Genomic DNA, 25,263 nt, shown 5'->3' on the forward strand with positions numbered 1-25,263 from the left:
ACTGTTTTGTGAATATACTAAACTGATTTAGAAAGGAAGATTTCAAGTTGATTTAGAAAGGAAGGCTCCTCTTTGAAACCATGTATAATGTGGACTAGGTGGGAATGAAGTAAACTGGAAGTATCTAAGAAGAAACAAAGGTAAAAGCAGAGCAATGGCAGCAGACTTTGAAGGAAATCCTGCACTGGCATCTGAAACCTCTTTCAGTTTTTGTTCAGGCATAAATCAAGCAAAGTTTTATTGAGGGGAGAAGTGAATGAGAAAACTGTAGGGCTTACATAAAAATACAAGAAGAAATTAAGATAAACTATCAAACTGAGTCCTGAAGTCAGGTGTGATTTTAAATTAAGAAAAAAATGCATTTTTGATTTGAAGAATTAAAATAATTAAAAATACTGAATTTATTAATTTTTAAAGCACAAACATTTAATTGAATGGCTTTAGAGATATCAAAGGCATAGGTACTGCCAGTTGGAAATTTTAAATCAAAAGATAAAGGAATCCAATGTGTAAAGTTTTTGAGGTGGAATTTCTTTACAGTGATTTTCATGTGTCACTATTTTACAGCTAGAAAGGAAATGTTTCACATAAATTGTCTTATTTAAATCGTATATATTATTTGAATGAAATCTAGAAAGCTGTGGAATAGATATGTGTATATATTTTTTTCTCCCCAGGGAGGTAAGTAGCCTTATTTTGTAGGAAGTTGCTCTAGAGACCTCAAATACCAGGAAATAATTGGGATTCCCTGCAGGTTATTTTAGTAGAACAAAGTTACTTCTGGGTGCCATATTAAAGTGAACAAAACAACTCCAGAGCACTACCTAGAGCTGTTACTTGTCCAGGTGACCAGTCACCAGCATCCCTTGGGTAGCAGTCAGGGCTGATACAGAAGATGAACAAATCTGCCTGTACCTGGAGTCTAAAAAAAAGAATGAAATTGATGGATGCTACAGGAACAATTCCAACACCATGGATTTCTAAAGCTTTTAGTGGTTTCCCTGAATCTTAGGAGACCTCTAGTTTTGAGCCATTTTAAATAAGCATGTTTTACAAACATGAATGGTGGTTTTTGGTTTTTTTTGAAAGCAAATGTATTTTAATTTACTAGTTGCAGGGGAAAAAAGCCATTAAAAATTGTTGGCATGCAATGCAGCCTTGCAAAGCTAGTGATTTCTTTTTGTATTTGTTTTCCTGCTTTCAGATGGCATTGGTTTTAACATCCTGAACTATCTACTTGATCTCTTTGCTTCAAGACCCTCTGACTTCCCATACCTTAATCCAAACATGCAAGATGAGAATGGAAATACTGTGATGCATATTGTTTTTCAGAGAGGATTTTCAAAGCAGACTAAGAGAATAACGGAGACATTAGCAAAATTCGACATTAACTTTAATATAAAAAACAAATCAGGAAAAGATGTGATGCACAGAATTAAAAAAAGAGACCCACTGCTACTTGCCTGGAATAATGCTGCACAGGAGAAAAAGAAGCACCGACAAGACAGTGTAGGGCAGTTGTTTAAAACATCTAAGCCCATTCCACCCTCTGAGATTTCACACTCAAAGAGCACAGGGCGTTCTTCATCTGGGTCTTCATTAAAGACACCATCTGGCAACGCAGTGCAAAATGATTCTAAACCCCCATGTTCCATAAAAACAAAAAAAGGTCAGTTGGCAAAGCAGGAACCAGAAGGAATAAATAGCCCCTTAACACTGCAGGAAAGTCTAGTGCAGGCAATCACAGTTTTAATTCAGCAATTGCAAGTGGGTGACACCCTGAGAAAGGATCATCCTGCGGTACTAAAGCCAGCTTCAGCCCAGACTAGTTTGGAAGAAGGAAGAAGCTCCTTGCAACCTTGTGGAAGCATAGCTTGTCCTGAAGGAAAAGGGCAAGATGGGGAGAAAAAGAAGGGAGCACGGGAATTTAATATGGCCATGCCTGATGGAGAGAAGGAAGAACCAGAGGAAGAGAACAGTCTGAATATTGCGGCACACGAGCAGGAGTTTGATAACATGACCTGGGAAGTAGAGTGCACCCCTGAAATGCTGAAGACTTTGAGCAGCAATGCTGTACCTCATGATCTGAAAACTAAAACCGTAAGGACAATTAAGCAGCTTGGCAATGGGGAATGGCTTAGGAGCCTTCAGAAGCCACTGAAACACTTGAAAGCTGATATCCAGCTGTATGAAGCCAAACTGAACAAAGGTGCAAGAATGTTATGGGAACTTGCAATTGACTTTTCTCCTCGTTGCAGTGAGAGTCCAGAAAAGATCATGGAGACAGAACAGACAAAAAGTCTTCCAGAAAAGTCAGGTAGAGTTTACACAGAAATCATTAGAATTTGGGCCATTGTTCTTGACCATGGCAAGCTGAACCGTGTCTTAGAAAATATATGTATTTCCTACAATCGTGGTTTATCCTGCATCTTGAGGAAGAAGCTGAAGGGTATAAATGAAGGACATCAGAACCACAGTGACACAACAAAGAAGCGTGTTCCACGTTGTTATGTTGAAGACAGCAAGGCAGAAAAATCAAAAGAACGTATCATGGCTGAGTATTTCCCTCCAGCCAGTGCAGCAGAATTGGAGTACAATATAATGAAATTTCACAGTTTCAGTACTAACATGGCGCTTAACATTATAAATGATGTACAGACTTCTGTTGAATACCCTTTCCGAGTTGGGGAGTTGGAGTATGCAGTAATTGATCTCAACCCAAAGCCCATGGAACCAATCATTTTAATTGGGCGAAGTGGGACAGGGAAGACAACTTGCTGCTTGTATAGACTTTGGAAGAAGTTCTATTCATACTGGGAAAAATCCACCCTGGCTAATGGACCTCTGCTGGAGAGGCAGACGTGGCAGCAAAGACAGTGCAGTGAGGTTGAAAAAGCAAGTTTAGGCAAGGAAGAGAGTGAACTAAAACATGTCAGTGATGATTCGAGTGAGGAGCAGGTGAACGACGAGCAAGACCAGGACAGTGAGGATGAAAAGGTTCCTGTGGGCACAGCTGGTACAGAAAGGAATTCATGTGATGACCATGAGGAAGACCAAATGCTTAGTGCAGAAGCATCGAACAGTCTGGAGCACCTGCACCAGATCTTTGTAACAAAAAATCCTGTCTTATGCCAAGAAGTTCAGAAGAATTTCATTGAACTTAGCAAGTCTTCCAAGGTAACCAGTCACTTCAAGCCTCTGGAGCCAAATATTCACAAGCTACAAGACATTAAAGATGAAAATTTTCCACTGTTTGTCACCTCCAAGCAGTTGTTGTTGTTACTAGATGCATCCATGCCTGACCCATTTTTCCCAAGAAATGAAGATGGAAGTCTTAAAAGAATCATTGTTGGTTGGAGTCCTCAGGAAGACTTTGTTATACCAAATTGGCAGGATGAGGATGAAGAAGGAAATCTTGAAGCAGAACATAGTGCTGAAGGAGGACCTGCAGATGCATACTCTAGAGAAAGTGATCCTTTGACTTTTGTGACTTATGATGTATTTGCAAAGGAAATATGGCCAAAAGTGATAAAAGGTAAAAGCTTATACAATCCAGCATTGGTTTGGAAAGAAATAAAATCATTTCTGAAAGGCTCTTTTGAAGCACTGAGTTGCGCTGGAGGCAAGCTTACTGAGGAGCAGTACAAAAAGCTAGGCCGAAAGAGGTCACCAAACTTCACAGAAGATAGGAGTGAAATCTACCACCTCTTTTGTCTTTATCAGCAGATACTATCGCAGAGAGGTTACTTTGATGAAGAAGATTTGCTGTATAATTTATCCCAAAGACTTTCAAAGCTCAAGGAGCTGCCATGGTCCATTCATGAGTTTTATGGTGACGAGATACAGGATTTCACACAAGCTGAGCTAGCACTGTTGATGAAATGCATCAATGACCCTAATGCCATGTTTCTAACTGGTGACACTGCCCAAAGCATAATGAAAGGAGTTGCTTTTCGTTTTAGTGACCTGAGGTCACTGTTTCATTACGCAAGCAAGAGCTCTGTGAACAAGAAGCAGCGTGTTAGAAAACCAAAAAGGATATATCAACTGTACCAGAACTACAGGTCCCATTCAGGTAGAGTAACAACGTTCTTTATGATCTGATCCTGTGCTCTTCAGATGTCACTGAGTATTGAAGTTTTCCACCAGCCAATTCAAAGCATCCCTATGTGGCCTGTTTTCTTAAGACATCAGATGGGCAGCTTTTTCTGATACGTCAGTTCTGTATTTTGACACCTTCACTGGAAAAGCAAGAATGAACGTTTGTAAAATTATCATTTTTGACCACTCATGCTTACTGCATGTGTTGGCTGTATTTGTTTGAAAGAAAATTCAATAAATGTTCATACCTACTTCTGTTGTCCATCCCCAAAGCACTAGACTTTATAGCATTGGTGTGCTTCTTCTGCTTTTCTTAATTGTTTCTCATTTAGGATCTTCGTTTTGTGAGAGTGCTGCCAACTCTTGTAGCATGCTGTCTGATGTTTACAGGCCCAAAAATGAGGTCCACTCAAAATGGCAGAAACATAAAGTGGACATTACAGCTTCTGTCTTCTCTGTTTTTCTTACAAAATTTCTTGATTTCAGAATTCTTACAAAATCTTGTGTGCTTGTGAGAGAGTTTGAGACAGGCTAAAGTTTAAAATCTGTATTCTGCTTTTTACAGGTATTCTCCGTTTAGCATCTGGAGTGGTGGATTTGCTCCAACATTATTTCCCAGAATCTTTTGATCGGCTTCCTCAGGACCGTGGTCTCTTTGATGGACCAAAACCTACAGTCTTGGAGTCCTGCAGTGTTAGTGACCTTGCAATTCTGCTGAGAGGCAACAAAAGGAAAACACAACCCATTGAATTTGGAGCACATCAGGTTTGCTTTTCTTAGGGTTTTTGCAGAGTGTTCCACCTCTGTTGCTAAATAATAATTTTGTATGGACTGCCCACAGCTTTCTTTTTTAAGCCCTTGTCTCACTGATAAATTATGCTTGTTAAACTTAGAAACCTTTCTTGTGTTGGTTTCTGTTTTTTAATACATCTGGCTCTTTCTGTTCTTTTTTTTGCATCAGGTATTGTCTGTCCTGTTCCTTTCTAACTCTAAATTTTCTTACACCAGATCTAAAACTGTCTGCACATACCACATGTTTGTCAGTCTCTAATGGCAGCTTTTTGACCTCTTTAGTGGAGTGTGCTGAAATGCTGTCTAGTCCTGAGAAAGCTCTTTCATTATCATGACATGTTTGCCTGCTTTCTCTATGCAACTGTTACCTTTTTTTTTCTTTTTTGCTTCCTAATACCGTTTTTTTCCCCTGTATTTTGTGGCAGGTTGTATTAGTGGCAAATGAAACTGCAAAGGAGAAGATACCTGAGGAACTTAGTTTGGCACTTGTACTGACAATTTATGAAGCAAAGGGCTTGGAATTTGATGATGTACTCCTTTACAATTTTTTCACAGATTCAGAGGTATTTAATTCTTATCCATTTTCTGCATTTTTTTCTACAGTCAATTTTACATGTATTCTAATTGGCATTGCACCTGGGGAAAGATTCTCTGTTTTCTCTGAAAATGAGTGGTTTCATCATAGTAGAAAACAGGTTTATGAATTGAAAACTTCTTCTCCTAGTGCTGCATTTTCCTTCAGGTTGGCTGTTACAATTTAAGGGAGAACCTTGGGGTACACATAACACTGCACACACACATATGTACTTCTGCTACATACCAAGATTACTCTTCTAGCTTATATCCTGTCTCTCCTGGCTGCTCCCAGTTCAGGTCAGAGCAGTTGACTCTATCATGCTCTCACATTCTTTACTAGAGTTCCAAGTCCCGAAAAAGCACTTTATACCCTGCTGCTTTTTATCACCACAGAATTCTAAACCAATTGTTTAGAATCAAATGGTGTGTGTATGTATTTGGAGAGGTGAGGAGGAGCATGTTCTGTACCCATCCTCAGCTTAGCTCCAGAAAACTCATTGTGGTCTAGCTCAGGAGTTGTCAGGAAACTTGAAAAGGTCTCACAGCCCATACTGGAGATCATTGGCCATTAAGTGGCCTCAGATAAAGAGTTTCTTTCCTGGAGACATTGTGTTTTGTTTTTATGCACTCCTTTTGCCCCCTTTGTGGTTCTCTGGGGAGCTCAAACCCTGTCTCTCCAGGGTTTCTTGTAACTCCAGACCTGTCAAGGAGGGCAGTGGGCTATCAGCCACAGAAGCCTCACTGTTGTGGCTGGAGCATCACAGAGCTCTCCTGCGCTGCCCCTAGCCAGGCAAGTAAGCAGCATTCCGTACTGAACATGCCTGCAGACACTCCAGAGTGCCCATGGCTGAGTTTCTCTGTGATTAAACATTCAGTGTGAACAGCTCTGTTGCAGATGCCCTCTGCCCCTAGCCCTCAAAACTGTCTTAGATGCAGTTTTCAGCAGATAAAAACCACAAGAAAACTGAGGGCAGCTTACTGGTGGTTCTTCACAGAGTTTAGTGAATGTTATGTGATGAGGCCAGAAGGAAGGAGCTTGAGGTAAATGACCTTTACTCTGGCTTACTAAGGTTTGAGGGCAGTACAATACTGGCTGTCATGGTAAATTTCTCAAAGTTGATTCGGTTTTGGTGATGCAAGTTGTACTCAAAAAACAACATGCCATTTATAAGAATTTAGTAGAATCAGTTTAACAGAGTTTTGTTGTGTAGAGCACTTTAGGTTAGACTAGTAATGTATGTCAGACCTGGAGAACTGTTTTCATACAATTCTTCCTTGTTCCTGTGAGTCATGAGTAATTGAGTTGATTTGAGCAGCTAAAAAGCAGGCAAGAAAGCAGCTCACCCTGAGGTTTTCTAATTTGGAAAGGTTGAATCTCTGAACTCTTGTAAACACAGCAGTGTGGCTGTGTGCTCTTTGTAACATGTTGGGTTTTCTTTTTATTTATCTTGAAAATGAGATTTAAGAAGAATCTTGTTTCAGGAAGCAGATTTGAATGAAGAATCTAGAAGGCAAAAAAGACAAACTCCCAAAATGCAGCAAGCTGTTGACCAAACTGATACCATTAGCTGGCTGCCATGTTGCAATCTGTGACAGGCTTAGAAATGTTTTGATTGGTGCTTTATTGCAATCTTAGCTTTAAAATGCATCATCAAAACACATTTTACAGGAAAGGTTTTGCATGGCTTTTCCCCGTAGGAAAACAGCCAACCTGTACTGGGTTGCTCAAAGGTCTGAAGTATATGGATTGTAAAAGCTTTTCAGCCTTACTCAAGTATTTTTCATTTTGTCCCAGAAACTTGTCACTATTTAATAAGATTTCAATTAAATACCAAAAAAGGGAAATTGAACATAATTTAGAATATACTTCAGATTTTTAAGTGCAACTTTTTACAGTTTTAAGGTTTCAATTTTAAGTTTTGTAGGGGTTCAGGAGTGTGCAGAATGGTTGCAGGAGCTGGCATTGGTTGCTTGGCATGGAAGTGGACAACACTGATCTGCTGCCACATTTAACTTAGTTAAGCATGTCTGTGCATTCTCATATGTCCCTATGTTGGAGTCCAATATTTCTAACCATGTTTTTTTAGATTTTCCCCATGAATTTTTTTTTTTTTGCTTATCTTTGAGTGTTTTTCCAAGAGGATGTGTTGGCAGGTGCCATTCCAGCCCTGGTGAGACAAGCATTAGCAATTGGTGGTGTTGCACAGTCAGCTTAATACATTCATTACATGAACGAGCAACCATCTTGCCTGGGAACCGTGAGGGTGAGAGCAACCATCTTGCCTGGGAACCCTGAGGGTGAGAATATATATAGCCTGCACAGAATATGGGTGGGACCACTTTCATGGCTCCAACCCCTTTATTTTGTTGATGGGCTTCACCACATCATGGTTTACCCAAGCACTGTTGATGGCTTGCATACCAAAGCTGATATCCTCAATTTCCCTCTTGTTAATCCACTACCTTTTCTTGCCAAGGTAAGTCATCTGATCTCTGTTCAGACAACTGCTTTATCAGTGCACCGGTAAAAGAACATCAGCCATTTGCCTCTGTTTGTCTGGATCCTTCTTGCTCCAGGTGGAGGAAGGTCTCCTTGGTGCTACAGTATGAGGAGGTTGGTGAGTTGTGGGCCAGCTGATCTGCAACTCACTGAGCTTGTCAGTCTTGTAGATTCAAGGAGACTTAGTTGCTGCCCATCCTAACTTTGCAGGCCTGATCTCTCCAACATGTCTTAGCAGATTTTAAGCATGACAATTTGCAATGCGTGTGTGTGTTACCCTCCCACCATTTACCTTTCACCCTGCCCCAAGCTGGCACAGGTCTGCCTGGCCTAGCAATCAGCACACCTCACCTCTGTGACTTTGCCTGTTGTGGTATTAGAGTTTGTAGTGAAATCCTCACTCCTGGGACTAAAACTTGAGCCTCTCCCATGGTGAGGGTACCAGATTTCCTCTATAGATGGGCCCATCCATTGTAGGCATGTTTATCTGAAAATGTATAGTCCATACAAGGGGTTTTCATATTTAATGTCAGATTTTACTTATTTGATATGTTAAATATTGCTAACGATTTGGATTTATAAGTGATAAAGCAGCATCCTGAAATTCACAGCCAAGGATAATGTCACAGTTGCATTATCCACCAGAATCACAGTACAAATGTGATTCCCTTTAGTGGTCCTATATATATATGTGTATTCCCATTAGCTTTGCCATCACAATGCTGGCCATCCCTAGTTCCTGGGAAGTAATACATAGCTTGAAGCCAGCTCAAGCCAGTTGCACTCTTCCAGGTTTGTTTTGTTTGTTTCTCAGTTTTTACACACTGTGTTAGGCTGAGGCACATCTTCACTTTCGTCTGGGCAGCTCAAGAAAATGTTACTTTCTTCTAGCTATTTTACAAAAAGTTGTTTATACATGTTGATGATCACTTGGTACAGACAACTATCTCAAACAAAGGTTGTGTTGAGTTGAAGTTTAGCTTTCCTGATGAAAATTGGTGAATATTCTTTACATTCTTCCTTGAGATAATTTTTCCCCACGCATCTTCTCTGAGCCTTCTTCAGTTGTAGGGATGGATCGGTCACAACATACAATCTTATCTTTTACATATGTAGGCAATACTGGTAACAGCATACAAGTAAACCTCATTCTCTTGATGTTTTAGGCTAGCAAAGAATGGAAGATAATTTCTTCTTATAGTCCTGATTCAGATGTGCAAGAAGGAAGCAACTTGCTAATTGAAGTGCCGTTAGAGGATGCTACAGGTGTGCAGAAGAGAACTCCTTTTAATGTAGAAATGTACAAGGTAGGTTTTTCATAACATTGGGATTAGCAAGGATAAATGAAATTCTTAAGTCTTTGAAGTAGGGAAATTTCTTAAATACTGTTACCCTTTAGTTTCATGTTTATTGAGGTTGTCTTGGCATTTTTGGTAGTTGTTTATATTTGTACAATATAATATAATTTTAAAAGATAACAGCTTTTTGCAAATGTAACTTGATAAGAGAACAAAACTTGTGTCAGAGACTTCTGGGTATATTTACAGAACAACTGTGATTAAAGCAAACAATAAATACTGACAAGCTGATTTGCTATTACTGTAGTCTGATTTCTGACTGGTGTCACTACCTTGAAATTAAGGAAACTTCTTAGAGTCTAGTGAGTGAGATATTTTCAGGATTGTATGGTCCAGCTGCTAGATTTGTAGCAGTAGTTGCTTGCAAGTTAGCTGGACAATGGCTTATGTAATTGAAAAATTCTATGTGTAATATTTAGACTTCCTTACTTAAAGACTCTTTCTTATTTGTTACTCGATCTGTATAAATTCTCTGTTTTCTGGTAACTGCGAAGTATGTTTCATTCTAACAATTCAGCTGATCTGGTATTTTATTTATTTTATTTTTTTGTTCTGCTTCAGATGTTGAATGGAGAACTCAAGCAATTGTACACTGCCATTACAAGAGCCAGAGTCAACCTTTGGATCTTTGATGAAGACTGTGATAAACGGGCTCCAGCTTTTAAGTATTTCATCAAAAGAAAATTTGTTAAGGTTGTCAAAACAGATGAAAATAAAGGTAAAGTTATCCTAAAACTTTCTTAAAAGACTGTCAAATAGGTCAGCCTACTCATGCTTTCTTGCTTTTAGGCTGTGTAATAAAGAAAGTTAATTCCTTGGTCCTTCTAACAGTATGCATTGATAACTGCCTTGAAAATTTCCACTTAATTTCAGGGGTCTCAATTCTTTTGTCTCTAAAAGTAGCTGCATATATTAAAGCATAAATTCTTTGCTAATTCATCAGTGTAAGGTTTTTTTGCTGTCACAGGAGAAACCTGATCTTGTAGTTAGAGTTCTAATTAGTAAATTCAAATATATAAAATATTCATTAAGTACACATGAGTTGGTGGTCAATACTCTCGTTTATACTACACTTAAAGTTAGTATGGGATACAACAATTGTCACATAAGCTTGCTCTATGTGTCTTAAATCTTAGACACGTGCACAAAAGTCATTTACCAATGCATTGATGTCTCGTGTTGGGTAAGGGATCTCTAAGCCTCGATTGCTTCCCTGCTCAAAGGGAGTGCTGCCACTCAGCCAGCTGCTGTGGAGGGAGAGCTCCATGGACACTAATGGCTGCAGATATTTATAGCTTTATGCTGTTTAAGTGGTTAATTTGTAGTCACATTTTCTGTTGTGGTAATGCAGTTTCAGCCACTTAGCAGCCCAGTCTCCAGCCAAACTGTGTTTCTTGTTTTGATGCTGTGATCTCACACAACACGATTCACTTCAGTTAGGTCTGCCCTTGCTGAGCTTGGACCAAAGTTCAGGTAGTTCGAACAGGAGGAGTGCATCCATCACACCTGCACAGTAACAAAGGCTGTTGTGGGAAAACCTTCCCAAGTGAAAGAGATTCATCAAATAAAAGAATTTATTTTCTATAAAGACAATGGATTTACTCAATTTGTGCAAAAAACAAGCAGGATTTTTAATGGTCTTTCAAAGCCGAATGCAATTTGTTGATTTTCATCGCTGATTGAGAGATAAAACACATTTAACTCATGATTACTATTACTGATGTGAGCACAAAGAACATTATGAGATGTTAATGCTTTGTTTTGGTATATAATAAGTGGTTTCTCTGATTTATCCATTTTAACATAAAATGGTAACCCCTTTCCCTCCTAGACTTGGATGACAGCATGTTTGCTAAAACTTCAACTCCAGAAGAATGGATTGCACAGGGAGACTATTATGCTAAACACCAATTCTGGGAGGTAGGAACATATTTTTATCTGAAATAATGATTCTTGTTTATTTGGAAACCTTTTTTTTTCTCTGTCTGTAAAATCATCAGCAAACCTTCAGTTGCTCTGCAGCTGTGTGTCTTAGTTTGTGATTTGTAGTTGTGTAGGTGTCTACAGACTACTTGTCAATGACTGAGAAGAAATCAGCAAGGAGAAAAAGCCTATTGTTTATAACCTTAAATTCACTACTCAGAAGTTTGCAGTCCAGTGAGGTTAAAACATTTTATTGCACAGAAATGGAAACACAGTTGGAAAAAACCCAAGTATTACCAACAACTGGAATTGACTGAAATCTGTGAATCTAAGCCATGTTCTTGACAGTATCATTGCACATACTGTAGCAGAAGGAAAGCATTTCTTGCAAGTGTATTGATTTGGACAATAAAAATGATGGTTTCATTCCCTTCCTTTTTAAAGAACATGGAGATTTTACATTTTTTTGTTTTCTAAATAGATAATACAGTCTAGATATGGTATGACAGTTAATGGGGTGGAAGCAAAACACAGCCAGGATGACAACACCAGTGAATACAAGGAGATAAGACATAGCTATAGATCAACTGCCCTTATCCTTATGGGTGATTTTAATTTCCCAAGCATAACTGGGAATATCATACAGTGGACACAAACAGGTCCAGGAAATTTCTGGAGCACGTTGAAGAAGATAGTTTCTTAGTGCTGGTATTAAAGGAGCTAACCAGGAAAGGGACCCTCCTCAATTTGCTATTTGTAAACAGAGAGGGACTTGTGAGTGGGGTGGTGATTTCTATCTGTGTTGGTCACGGTGTCCGCAAAAGAACCAAGTTTCAAGTTGTTGGCTATAGAGGAAAACCAGCCAGCAAACCTTTGACCCTGGATATGGGGGGAGCAGACTTGTGGCAGCTGAAGGAGCTCATTATTAAGATTCCCTGGGGATTAGATTTTGAAGATCTTGGGGTCCATGAGCACTAGGCACTCCTAAGAGTGCAAGAGCAGGCAATTGCAGGGAATCAGAAGTCAAGCAAATGAGGCAGTCTGGCCTGGCTGAACAGGAAACTTTTTTCTAGAACTTAGGCAGAAAGGGAAAGGGTATGGACATTGGAAGCAAGGGGAGACAACATGGAAGGTCAAAAGAGATGCTGTTTATCACTGTAAGGAGAAAAGTTTTGTGGCCAAAGCTCAATTAGAGTTCAAGCTGTCCAGCACTTTTTATGATAAGGTCACCCATCTAGTTGACCAAAAGAGGCCAGGAGACATGGTATATTTTGGCTTTAGCAAAGATTTTAATACCGTCTCTCACAGGATCTTCTGAATGAAATGTCCATCTCACAGCTAGGCAAGTCCATAATACATTGGGTGAGAAATTGGCTGGCACGTCAGCCTTAAAGAATTACATCAGATGAGGTTATATCAAGCTGGTGGCCAGTCATTAATTGGTTTCTCCAAGGCTCAGTGTAAGGGTCAGTGCTCTTTAACGTTTTTATAAATGATTTGGACATAGGAATTGAATGTATATTAAGTTTGCCAAGGATACTAAGTGGGGAGGAGCTGTCAACTGCCTCAAGGATGGAGAGGTCCTGCAGAAGGACCTCAGTAGGTTAGAGGGCTGGGCAATTACCAGCTGTGTGGAGTTCAACAAGGGCAAGTGCCAGATTCTGGACCTGGGACAGGGCAAACCTGGTTCTGTACATAGCCTAAGAAACAAGAGGCTGGAGCAATAAATTGGACTGTGTGATCTGATCCTATGAGTCTCTTTCAACTTGAGGTATTCTGTGATTCTTTTAAATAAAATTTTGGTTACTTCTTTTGAAAGAGAGCTGCTGTGTTTTGCTGGTAGCAACATATAAATTTTGAAAGGAAAACAGGAAATTATAACAAGGCAAAAATCAAAATAATTAGCTGTCACTATACAGACAGTCTTAATCTCCCCTTGAAAATAAATGGCTATTCCCTAAATGGACAGAAAAGAGTTGAGATAAAAATATCCCACACAGCTAAAAAAAATTATTCTAAAAATCTGAAATGTATTAGCTATATTATCTGCTATTCTGCTTTCTTTTAAACCTTAATCTTTGCTTATTATTGCTACCTTAAGAATTTATCTGGTGAATTTGGCAGTTCTAAGAGTGCCTTGCAATGTACAATTTCCAAACAGAAGCAAATACTGAATGAGTGGATAGAATAAAGAAATGCATGGTGTTGTAGTACAAGCAGGGTGATAACAAAGCAAACCTTGCTAGGAGCATAGTGACTCCTGATGTTTCTGTTTAGCTTATCATAGAAAGGGTCTGATATGATAAAAGCATGAATAAATGCTCCATGCTTTTCAATTTCACTTTGCACATTCTGGTTTTCCTCACTTTTATTAATATGTGGTAGATGTCTGGTGGCTTACCAGCTAATGGTTTAGGCTATCATTCAAATTGCGTATGCTGTTTGTTCAATCAGCCTACCAGGAATTCTGCTTTCACTACTTCCGTGTAAAACATTGTAATTAATATTCTAATTTTGGTAGTCACATGTGGACTAACTTTAAGCTTTTCTTTTTGTCCTAAAGATATACTACAATGTTTTACCTTTTCCTTCTTCCAGGCACCCTGCCAGTCTTTCTGCTTTCCTTTATCGTGACTGTAAAATTAAGCATTGCTTTTATGTGATAAGCCATGGGCTGGATGCACATCTGTGAATGCTCTGTATGATTTCACCCCAGGTGGCAGCCAAATGTTACCAAAAGGGTGGAGCAGCTGAGAAGTCCAAACTGGCGCTGGCACATGATGCTGTTCTTAAAGTGCATGCAAAGAAAAGCAGCCCCAGGTAAGTGTCAGTGCAGATGGGTGAGAGTCACTCTGTGGTGCCAGACCTTGCTGGAATGTGGGGTGGGAGAGTCGCACTCCAGTTTGTAGGACCTGACTGGACACATCAAAGAATAATGCAGGCAAGGTGTCTTCACATGGGTGTAGGTGGAAAAAGGGATTTAAGAAATGGGAAAGTCTAGCACAACAGCATCTGGGGCACTGCTCCCTTTCAGAAGTAGTGCAAGAGTTTTACTCCATGGGCTGTCCAAGTGAAGTGTGGCCCTGAAAAGGCTTACTGGTCATGTGAGAGAAAAACAACAATGTTTGCATTACCTCAAGAGGCTTTACATTCTTAGATACAGATAGAAGAGCATATGTCATTAGCACTGCTCAGCTTCAGTTGATCCCACTGCATATTCATTTAACAAAGAAAAAGGAATGTTGTATATTGGGGGGAAAAAAGCTGCTAGCAAAAAGTGAATTTTGGGGTAAAATCAGTGTTAGAGTCAAATTAAACAAGCAGAACAAAATCGGAACCAAACGACAGTTTTAAAGGAACAGATTTTGAAAGGACTAATTAGTTCATGGTGTCAGCTGAGTAAAATAGCTCAAGGTTTGACAGGGAAAAGAGTTTGCAGTTTCCTGAAGAGGCTGTGAAACTGGGACTTGTCTCAAAGAAGACAAGAAAAAATTCCTGCTCATGCTGGAGAGGCCAGAAACTACCAGTGATATCAGAGGGGGTAAGCAATGACTAGATCAGAGGAAGCTAGCACAGAAGGGAGAAGAGGAAAGGTCTAGAGAAATGTTATTACTGGAGTTAATCAAGGTTTTACCTTTTGTAATTACCTGCTTTATATTAGTGGCCCAGGTTAGAAGTATAAGAATGCTCACAAAATTTAGTGATCATAGAGAAACTGTTAATGGGACTGATAATACTTTTTTTCAGGTCACTGTATGCGGGGATACTTGTCAGCTGCATAAAATTTGAGGATAAGGAATTTGGTATATTGGAATATGTCAAGTTGACAGAACATATGTAATAATGAAGCTATCAAAGTGGCTTTTTCTTTTTTTAAGAGATATATTAATGCTGGTGTAAAAAGCTTGAGTAAGATTCCTGTGTGCTCTATAATATGAAATGCTCTGTACAGTTGTGATGCTCCAGGCCTGAAATCATGGTATCCATCTAGATCATGTTGCAATGAACCAGAATTGGCTGGGATTGTTTAGCTATACAAAACAAAGGCTGAGGACACATTCGATTTTTGCCTTTAATGACATGGGGTCTCAACAGCAGAAAGGAAGGAACAAGTTAAGCCAGAAAGGAGGAGCCATGCAAAACCACAGTACTATACTTAAGTTAAAAAAGCCACAAAAAGTCTTTTTACTGCCAGAGGAGTGAGATTCTGGCACAGACTTCTGGACAGAGGAGTGTCAGCCCAAACCTGTAAAGTAGTAGCTCATCAAATTATATACACATGATGTCAGTGTTGGTTGAATTCAGTGACACAGCACATGATCCTAAACTTAATTTGGATGTAAGCGATAATTTTCTCTTACTTTCTACAGGGAAAAAAAGATGGAATATATGGCATTGGCTAAAACTTACTTGGAATGCGGAGAGCCAAAACTGTCACTAAAATGTCTGTTTCAATCAAAGGAGTTCCGGCTTTGTGCAGAACTATGTAAAAAGTTAGGAAAGGTATTAAATCTTTTAAGCTATCCTCACCTTACCACTTTCCTTTTCCTACAGTTTTTCCCTCTCATATTACTATAGTGTTTTTCTGTTGCATGGTAGTAGCTGAACTAAACAAACTCTTTAAGGTATGCTGTTCAAAAGGAAGCATTTGTGAGAGAATAGGCAGAAGTGGAATGAAGAGGAGAATGATGTAGGCTAGGTTTATTTCTTTAGCTTTCCTCAAATGTCATCATCAGTCATGTGCAGTCAAAAGTTAGTTGATGACTCATTTCATGAAACTTTTCTTACTTCATTCAATACTGTTGATGATACTGAAACTTCATTGATTACAGACATCCAAATGGAATCTTAAAACTTGCAAAGGTTGAAGTAGTGTGATAACAATATGTACTATTTTATATTTGCTGTGTATTTCCACTAGAAGAATGTAAATTTGAAATCCATAACTGTTTTAATTTAATCCTGTCAATTCTGAGAAATTGGTAAGTCAACAGAGCTGTGTGGTGTTTTCTAACAAGAGGCGGAGCTGGGTGGATAAAAAGTAGTTTGAAAATCCTATATAATACCTGTAAATTTATATTCTAGTTTCTTGGATGCGAATATTCTGAAGTTTTTTAAAACATCTCTTCAGTTTTAATGAAGGTTACTTTAATATGTACTTGATTACATTCTGATACTTTAATTGCATTTTGTTAAAGTGTATTTCTTTATGAGACACTTACATGATAATTACTAGATTTGTTCTATTCATGTAGTTTTAACTGTTTAGAGGACTTCAGTTTCATTACTGACTTTGCATTTCAGATGAAGGATGCTGCAGTTTACTATCAGAAATGCCAGTGCTACAAAGAAGCATCTGAATGTTATGAACAAATTGAGGAGTTTGATCTGGCCATTAAAATGTATTGTCAGGAAGAACTCTATGAAGAAGCAGCAAAAGCAGTTGAAAGGTATGTCTTCCAGGATGGTATTGGAATATAATTCTCTTTTCCATTTTCAAATTCAACATAATATGGCTGGTGCACCAAAAGACTTTAACAAGGGTTTTTGGCTGGTGGCTTTGTTTTATATGAAGTTAAATCAACTTTGTCAGGATTCTTGCTTGGGGGATGGTAACATAGTGAAAACATTCTACTGCATTCACAGCTGGAGCAGTGACTAGCTTCATTTTCCTGGAAATTTTTTCCAGTCAGTAGTATTAGTCATGCAAGTTCTCCTTCAGCCAATCCTCTGAACTATGTTCTTAATGTAAATATGACAAAATAATTCTACAGAGGTATTAAATACTTCTCTTTTAAGACTGAAATAGTGACTTCATTAGCACATTCTTGCATAAATGATTCATTTATTGGCCACACTTTTCATTACACCTAAATCGATTGATGATTTTTAAAGAATATACAAACTAGTTAAAATTCTAGCAAGGCCTGCAGCTACACCTTCACTGAAATCCTTTGTGATGTACCTTTAGTAGTGGTAACTGTTTTCTTGAATGATTAAAGCTTGTTTAATCTATAGAGATAGTTCAGTCAAAAGGTTCAAGCATTAAACTCATCTTACCAACTATAACAAGCTTTTAACTCAGCCTTCCCAAATCATTCATGCAAATTTATCAGTACAAGTACAAAAAATCTGTAGTCCTATATTTATCATAAGAAAGATGATAATAAAAGGCTAATGATAACTTACTCACATAACAGGAAATACTGACTCAGTATGCAGGAGAGAACAGTTTTGCAAAACTGGCTTAAGGGATGCCTTAATAATTTTACATCAGCCAATAATAATAACTTCATATTTTAAAGTGCATGTCATGAAAGATGCAACCGGATACTTTGCTCAGGCACTCAATAAGCAACAAAGTGTATTCAGATGCATATGACAGACTTGAAAGAGTTCTCTGAACTGTCTAGTTTCTGTAGATTTTACAGAATATTGTCTATATGGACATGTGGAGAATTATCTGAAATTCATATTTATTTCATTCTGGCTTCTGTAACGAGACTCACTTTTATAAAAAGAGAATTAACACTAATAAAATGTGATTGAAATACTTTGTATATTGATTTGACAGCATGGAGAATGCTTCACTATTGCTGTAAACCTTGTGAAATTGTTTGTACCATAAGTTTTAATGATCTTGCTTCAGACAGCCTTATGTTGTAATTCATTTCTTTCTGTAGATATTTTATGATGTGATTATTTTTCTCATGATGGATGTATCACATGAAATAATGGGCCTTTTTGAAGGAAGTGTTTCTAGGGGCAGCTATTTGAGTAATGTTTTAGGGCTTTTTTAAAAGTGCAGTGGGGTTTTTTGTCTGAATTAGTCATCTGTGGTAGTAAATTGATGTGTCTATTATTTCAGATATGAAGAGGTGTTGAATACAAAAGGACAAATGGTTTCCAAACTCTCATGTACAGCAAATCAGTTGTATTTGGAAGCAGCTGCAAAGTACCTGAGTATGAGCAGGACTGAGGAAATGATGCAAGTCCTCTCAAAACTTGATATAGATGATCAGCTTGAGTTTCTGAAGTCTCGTGGATGCTTGCACCAAACAGCAGACTTACTGAAAAGGAAAGGTCGAGAGGAGGAAGCTGCAAAGTTAATGAAACAACATGGGTTTGCTCTGGAAGCAGCCAACCTCACAGCTATAAAAGAGTTTCGTGCATCATGTTTGCTTGCTGCAGCACGTGCCATTATCACTCACTGTCCAGAACCAGACCTGGTGCACATGGAGGTGATCCTTAGAGAAGCCCTCGAACTTTGTGAAGAAACTGGACAGAAGTCTGGCATTGCTGAGGCTGTGTTTTTGCAGGGAGCTCTGAAGGGAGACTTCACAAAGCTGAAAGATGCTTTCTGGAAGTTCCTATCTCTGAATCATTCTGCTGGTGCAGTTGAAGCTCTCTTTGCATTATCTCGCTGCAGCTGTCCTAGCCAGAACATCCTCTTCATGGCAACACATGGCTTAGTGTCTCTTCTGGGTCTGGTTAGGGCTTTGAAGAAAGCAGCCACCAATGCAGAGAAAGATATGGTGAAGTTATGCTTTGCCTATTTTGGGATTGTCCCAACAGGTGACAGTTGCCAAGTGTCTCAAAATGAAGCTGAACTCATTCTCAAGTTTCTGTCAGACAAGCCAAGTCTAAAAGAGAGGAAGACAAAAGGGGATTTCTCAGTAAGCACAGAGGAGGTAAAATCAGCTTTGAAGCAACACTTGTTAAGCAGGTTGTGCTCTATCAGCCATGAGTTACTGAACAAGAGTTACCCTGATATTTGTAGGAAGTACATTGCTGGATTGAACTGTGAAAATAAAACCTGTGAGAATTACCATAGGCCTGTGTTGCGCCATGAAGCAAAGACAATATTTCAGTGTAAAATGCATCTGGTGGCAATAAGGGGACTGTTGTTAGAAGCCACATGCACTTTCCCTAAAGAGCTTCAGAATCAGTGCAGCGGCTTTGATGACATTTTGACTTCTGACAAATTTGCATCATGTCAAGACCTTCTGGAAACGTTTTTTCCTGATCATTTTCATTTGAGAATATTGTCTGAGAATCCAAAGGCATGCAAAGAAATACTGCAGTTCAGTAGTCTTATTTCCAAGCCCTGTAGAGTGATGTTGAAGAAGTACATCACATTTAAGTTTAATAATGAAGGCACTGCAGCCAGAAGAGAATCAACTGACCTGTGGCTAAGTGCCATGAAAGTTTTTATCTTATCTTCAGGATATCCTGAAGAATTTGAGAAACTTCTTTTTAAGGAAGAGGATGATTATAACAAAGAGCTAAACATTGCTTTGGCAAAGGCAAAAAGTTCCCCAAAGCGTGAAGGCCAAGGAGGAAAGACCAAGGGAATAGAGGGCAGACATGGTATGTTGCTACCTGACAAAAATGCCGAAAATGCAGGAAGAACACACTTGTGCTTCATTCGACTTCTTGAAAATTCACTTGAGCAATTTTATGTTCATAAGAACCCGGACAACTGTAAAAGATTTTTTTTCCGTTTTATGAATGTCCTGGTCAAAAAATGCACAAGATACCTAATTCCGAGCATAGGAAATACAGTGATGTTATTGGAATTCCAGTATATTCTCTGTTGTGCTGTCCTGATGCATCTCTCCAGGAACATTACTCTCTGCCTTCCTAAGAGTTACATTGCTCTCCTTCATTACTGGGAGTTTCTGTTCAGAAGCAAGGACCATAACAAAGAACTGAAAGACACATTTTCTATTATACAGGAGTACAGACCAAAGGACACATATGTAGCTGTACAGAATTTCAGAAGTCATCTCTGCTATCTAGCGGAAGTTTTGTGTGGTGTACATGAAAGGTTCAATGTCCTTCTGGATGCATTCAAGGATCCTGACTGCATAACTTCAGGGGAGGCTGAGCGGACTGTAGTGCTGTGCTTAGTCATGTTACTTAATGCTGACCAGGTGCAGAGTTCTAAACATAGATTCCTCTTATGCCACCAGTTTCCTGAAATCAAGGTGATGCTGAAATCAATGAGAAAAAACACTCCCTCTAAAGTACCTGAAAGATTGCTGAGGGTTGTTGAACAAGTGAGTGATGCTACACATATAAAAGAAATAGCTGCAGGCCTGCAAGAGCTGCTGACAGAGCGAGATGCAGAGTATTTGGTTGACTGCCGCTGGAAGTGGGACACTGCATACACTCAGGGGCATCCAACCATACGGGGCATCCTGTACGAACACATAAACCTTGACAGGTTTATGACCTCTCTGGATAAAACAGAATATGCTGATGAGCTTGAAGAGGAACTTGAAAGGGTTCATTGCTTAGAGGACCAAAAGGATCCCCTGGAAGTCATTGCACTCAGCAAGCAACAGAAACAGGAGCAGAAAGCATCTGCTCAACGCCAGCTGTATCATGTGTTCCATGTTGTTTCCCTATATGTGAAGTGGAAAAGGAAGGCCTGCTCCAGAGCTCATCCTGTTGCAGTGAAGGAAGATGAATTTTTGTCAGAGATATTCAAAAAAGCAGATATTGACCAAACCCAGTGTGACCTCTGTGGAGTCAGATTTATCCAGAGCTCTGAGAACTATTTCAGCCGGTCAGAAAACATGGAGACAGACACTTCTGAACCTCTGACACCAACTGAGAGCAGTGGGGAAGAAAAGTTGCATGCAGAAGGATATGCAATTTCTGTGGCCGGTGAGGCTTACATAGAGCACAGAAACACAGATGAGCACACAAATAATGCTGCTGCCTACAGATGGTATGCCGAGTTTTTCAGAAGGGAGATAGATCCACTAATACATGATGGACTGGAAGTAGTGGAGTTCATTACAGAAAAGACTTACACCCAAGACTGTTTAGCATATAAAGAAGGTTCCAACTTATGCCAGAGAAAAATCAAAGAGAATATTAAGAAAATTTCGGATGCAGTAGAGGAAATCTATGAGAGAAAAGCCTGGGCTAAAGGTAGGACCTTTCCAGTTTTCTTTAAACACTTTAGTATGTCATTTTTGGCCAAACCTATAGACCTAACAAAGCTTAATTTAAAAATCTTAATGTAGTTAAGAGAAAGGTATTTCAAAGATGTTTCAACTAGCTGAGGAAAAGAAGTGAGACAGGTGCAAATGCTGAAAAATATATTCCAACCTCTTCCAAACACAACTTTAATACATCAGATAGTGCAGGTAAAGTAAGTCATAGTGAATTTTTATAGGTAGGGAAGTGAATTTTAACTGCATGATCAGATGTGCTGTGTTCTCTAAACTTAAAGTTTTACAGCAGCCTGTTATATTAGACAAGGTCATCTTTATGAATTTTTCAGTTGTTTCTACTGTTTCCTGCTTACTTCTGCAGCCATAGTAATTTGGATATGCAGGGGTAGAGTGTTAGGAGTACTTGGGAGTCTGTGCTTAAGGGTATTTCAGACTAGTCTGAGCTTAAGGGTATTTCAGACTAGTCTGCCCTTGAACTTGTAATTTTGCTAGGGCCGAACAAAAGTGGATACTTAATTACAACTCTGTGAGGTGTCGGGTACTCTAAGGCAACCCTGATATTATAAAGTTCAGTAAATTATGGCACTTGATACATATATTTTGATATTAGATTTTCCCTTCCTCATATGCTTTAAGCATTATTCTATGCTGATTTTTACCAACAAAATTGAAGTACTGAATGAGTGACCTAGGAGCAAAACTGTTTGGTTTATTCTTTGGGAAAGTGACAACTGAAATCATAACATTGTTACTGAATTCACTTGTAGAAATCCACCAATGCAGTCAAGTTGTCATTTTGCCTGTGATGTCTGACAGGGAAAATACAGCTCTGATCACTGAAATATGTTAAATTTGTGATGAAATCTTAGGTCGTGGTCGTCATGTGTAAGCTTTATCTTTACTCCTAATGGAAAGCTTTTACATATGGATGAAGTCCATGAAGTTTTGCCTGCATTTTGTGCTTGGCTTTTAGTTGCTGTAGAGTTCTTACGGAATGTTAATTGGGTTCCATTTCAGCTGAAGAACTAATAACCACACTTGCCAACAAATTGTTTGTCACCATTGATGATGGTCGTAAGTGGCTGAAGAAAATGGACTCTCAGAGGATGAAAGAAGAAGGTAAGTTTTCAGATTGCGCAGCTTTCTGTGCCCCACGAGGATGCTGTTTAGGAATGGTCTCTTAGCATCCCTTCAGTGTCCCAGTCAACAGCATTGTGGATATTCACTTACCCTCTAGACAGCAGGAATTGGGAACTTGTACAGGGACACTCTGGAAAACATGAGTTAAACAGGCTTTCCTTAACAGCTCTTTAAAACAGAGCATGAGCCTTGCAGATGGTTACAGGGTGGCCAGAATGGAGCAAGGCTCCTCCCTTGCCCTGGGTGGATCCCAGACACAAGCTGTCTTCGTCTTCGCCAGTAAACTGTGACAAAGTTTATTGGTGCTATTTCTCTGATGCAGCAGTGCCTTAACGGGCAGTGTGGATCCCAGCTCTTGGAAGCCAGCTTCCTAACAAAATTAATCCTTAGTTTGCTTTGAAGAATTCTGTGTAAAAAAATATATGCAGTTGGTTTTCTTTTGCTCTCCCTTCCATTTCTCTTGGTTTCATACCAAAAGTAACATACATTGATGCAGTCTTTTGCATCACAGACCTCTGAGGGCAAGTTTAAGACTTCATTGTGCCTGCCTGAATATTAAGGTTTAAACATGTATTTAGGTGGTGGGATTGCAACAATTGCATGAATAGGCAGAATGAAGTGATCAGGTTTACAAATTGCACTGTCTGTAAAGCATTAGAGTAGCTCTGTTTTAGAAAATTTGGTTTTAATAAAGCCTTGTGTTAGATCTTCCTATTCCAGAAAAGATAAAGGTAATAAGACTACCTGGGAGTACTCTCATAATCTCTACAGCAACATTATAGTCTGTCTTTGAAGTCAGTAAGTGAATGTATTGTCTGCTGAAACTGAACCTTGAGAGAGGTGAGACAGACTTCTTAAAAAAAGTCAAAGGCAGTAACAATAGAAACAGATTTTCAAGGTGAAAAGTAATTACTAGTGCAGCAAGTGGCTTAGCAATCCCTATGAAACATTTTCAGGGTGAAAAGTAATTACTAGTGCAGCAAGTGGCTTAGCAGTCCCTACTTCTTGCAGAGCTCTTAAGGACATTGTCATTTTAAGCTAAATACTTCTTAAACATGATTATACACATATGAAGGTATATTGCTGACATATAAAGTAGCAATGATACAGCTTGTCATACTATTAAGAGGAAAATATCTCAGATTTTTCCCTTCTGCATTAACTTACTGTTTTTAATCTAGGCCTTGTGCATGACAAAGACATGGAAAATGAAGTGGAAGATGAAAGCATGGCTTTTGAAGAACTTGTCTATAAAAAACTCGGCAGAAAAAAAGGAAGATGTGGGAAATTGTGATTGGAAAAATTATTCCAGATGGCCATTTTATTCTCTTAATCTAATTTAAGAATGAAAAAAATGTTAAAAAGACTAGAGTGATGGGATCAGAAATGGGAAAAGTGAAGAAGAGCAACTTACGCTATGTTTTGGATTTTTTTTTTTATTGCTTGTGTTGTGTCAGAATAATTACCTGTGTTGTGATAATGTAATTGTTCAAACCTAAGACAGGACCAATTTCCTTTCAAATCTATATTGTACTTTAAAAGTAACAAAAACCCAAAGAAACAAGCAAGTAGAAAAAATAATTAGTGTTTCTGACTTGTCTCAGGGGTATTTTTCCACTCAGTCTTCTTTTTCTTTTTCCTTGCTAATTTGCATTGTCATTTTTCTGAGCTGGAATACTCAGAAAAATAGAGGCATAGTTTCTCTGATTTTAAGAGTCTTACTATGATTAGAACTTTGTAAATCTTCATGTGAGATACTTGAATATCTCCTTTCTGTTTTTATAGACAAGAACAGTAATCTCTAAACACATTCGTATTTCTGACAGTGTACCTACTTCTGATTAGATAGGTATGAAAGTTAGGGATTGTCTTTTATTTGATAAAGTTTTGATATAAACTTTTACTTGTACCTATTGAAAAATAGATAATCTTACTTTAAAAAAAGTATTACAAATTTTAAGTGTTTTGTAAGGTTTAATAGATAAAAGGCTTTTTGTAATGTATAGTAATGTTTTTATAAAACCTGTAAGATTTTTCAACTCACTTGGTCTTGTCTTATTTTTTGAATGCTTTGACAGCTGTATGTGAGTGACTGCGCGAGTGGGATTTGGGAAATGGGTCCAGAGTATCAGTTCATGCTGACGCTGGTTTTGATTTCAGTGTGTCCAGCATACTGTAGTGTCCTGGTTTTGTCTGGGAAAGAGTTAATTTTCTTTTTAGTAGCTAGTACAGGGTTGTATATTTACATATGGGATGAGAGTAATGTTGATAACACAGTGATGTCTTGGTTGTTGCTGAGCAGTGCTTACCCTAAGTCAAGGACTTCTCAGTGTCACATGCTCTGCCAGACAGCAGATGCACAAGAAGCTGGGAGGGAGCATGGCCAGGACAGCTGAACTAACCAAAGGAATATTCCATAGCATAAAATATCTGCTCAGTAAACTGGGAGGAGTTGACCAGGAGGGGCGAGTCCTGGCTGGGGAATGGAATGGGCATTGGTCGTGGGAGGTGAGCAATTGTGTTGTGCATCATTGCTTTTTCTTGGATTTTATTCCACCCTCTCTTTGCTATCTCCCTTTTCATTAATATTATTATTATTGCTGTTACTATATTTTGCCTAATTTCAAGTATTAAACTATTCTTATCTCAACACACAGGTTTTACCTTTTTCTGTGATTCTCTTACCCATTCCACTGAGATGGTGGAGGTGTGAGGAGGCAGGTGTGTGGTACTTAGTTACTGGCTGGGCTTAAACCACATGTAGTCTTCTTTAGCAACATTTTTAATTATGTATTTGCATGTTAAATATGATTAGAATATTATTTAGTTGTTGAAATATTTTGTCTTGAAAAGTGTTCCTCTTTGTATACATAACAAATTGTTTCAATAATTACCTTTTGTC

The 25,263-nt window shown here is 38.6% G+C and overlaps 1 protein-coding gene across 3 annotated transcripts in view; it reads left to right on the forward strand.

The window, feature by feature from the left end:
- Positions 1-24,404, forward strand: part of TRANK1 (tetratricopeptide repeat and ankyrin repeat containing 1) — a 49,168-nt gene extending 24,764 nt beyond the window's left edge. For all 3 annotated transcript variants that reach the window (XM_071561444.1, XM_071561445.1, XM_071561446.1), the window contains 12 exons: positions 1,205-4,075; positions 4,667-4,866; positions 5,319-5,456; positions 9,136-9,276; positions 9,889-10,045; positions 11,159-11,247; positions 13,967-14,070; positions 15,621-15,753; positions 16,555-16,700; positions 18,119-21,195; positions 22,239-22,340; positions 23,543-24,404. In XM_071561444.1, the coding sequence (XP_071417545.1) occupies positions 1,205-4,075; positions 4,667-4,866; positions 5,319-5,456; positions 9,136-9,276; positions 9,889-10,045; positions 11,159-11,247; positions 13,967-14,070; positions 15,621-15,753; positions 16,555-16,700; positions 18,119-21,195; positions 22,239-22,340; positions 23,543-23,655 (7,271 nt within the window). In that variant the 3' untranslated portion in view covers positions 23,656-24,404. The remainder of the gene's footprint in view (positions 1-1,204; positions 4,076-4,666; positions 4,867-5,318; positions 5,457-9,135; positions 9,277-9,888; positions 10,046-11,158; positions 11,248-13,966; positions 14,071-15,620; positions 15,754-16,554; positions 16,701-18,118; positions 21,196-22,238; positions 22,341-23,542) is intronic.
- Positions 24,405-25,263: the final 859 nt, after the last annotated feature.

This window comes from Pithys albifrons, chromosome 7 (assembly GCF_047495875.1).
Source record: "Pithys albifrons albifrons isolate INPA30051 chromosome 7, PitAlb_v1, whole genome shotgun sequence".
Lineage (NCBI taxonomy): Eukaryota > Metazoa > Chordata > Aves > Passeriformes > Thamnophilidae > Pithys > Pithys albifrons.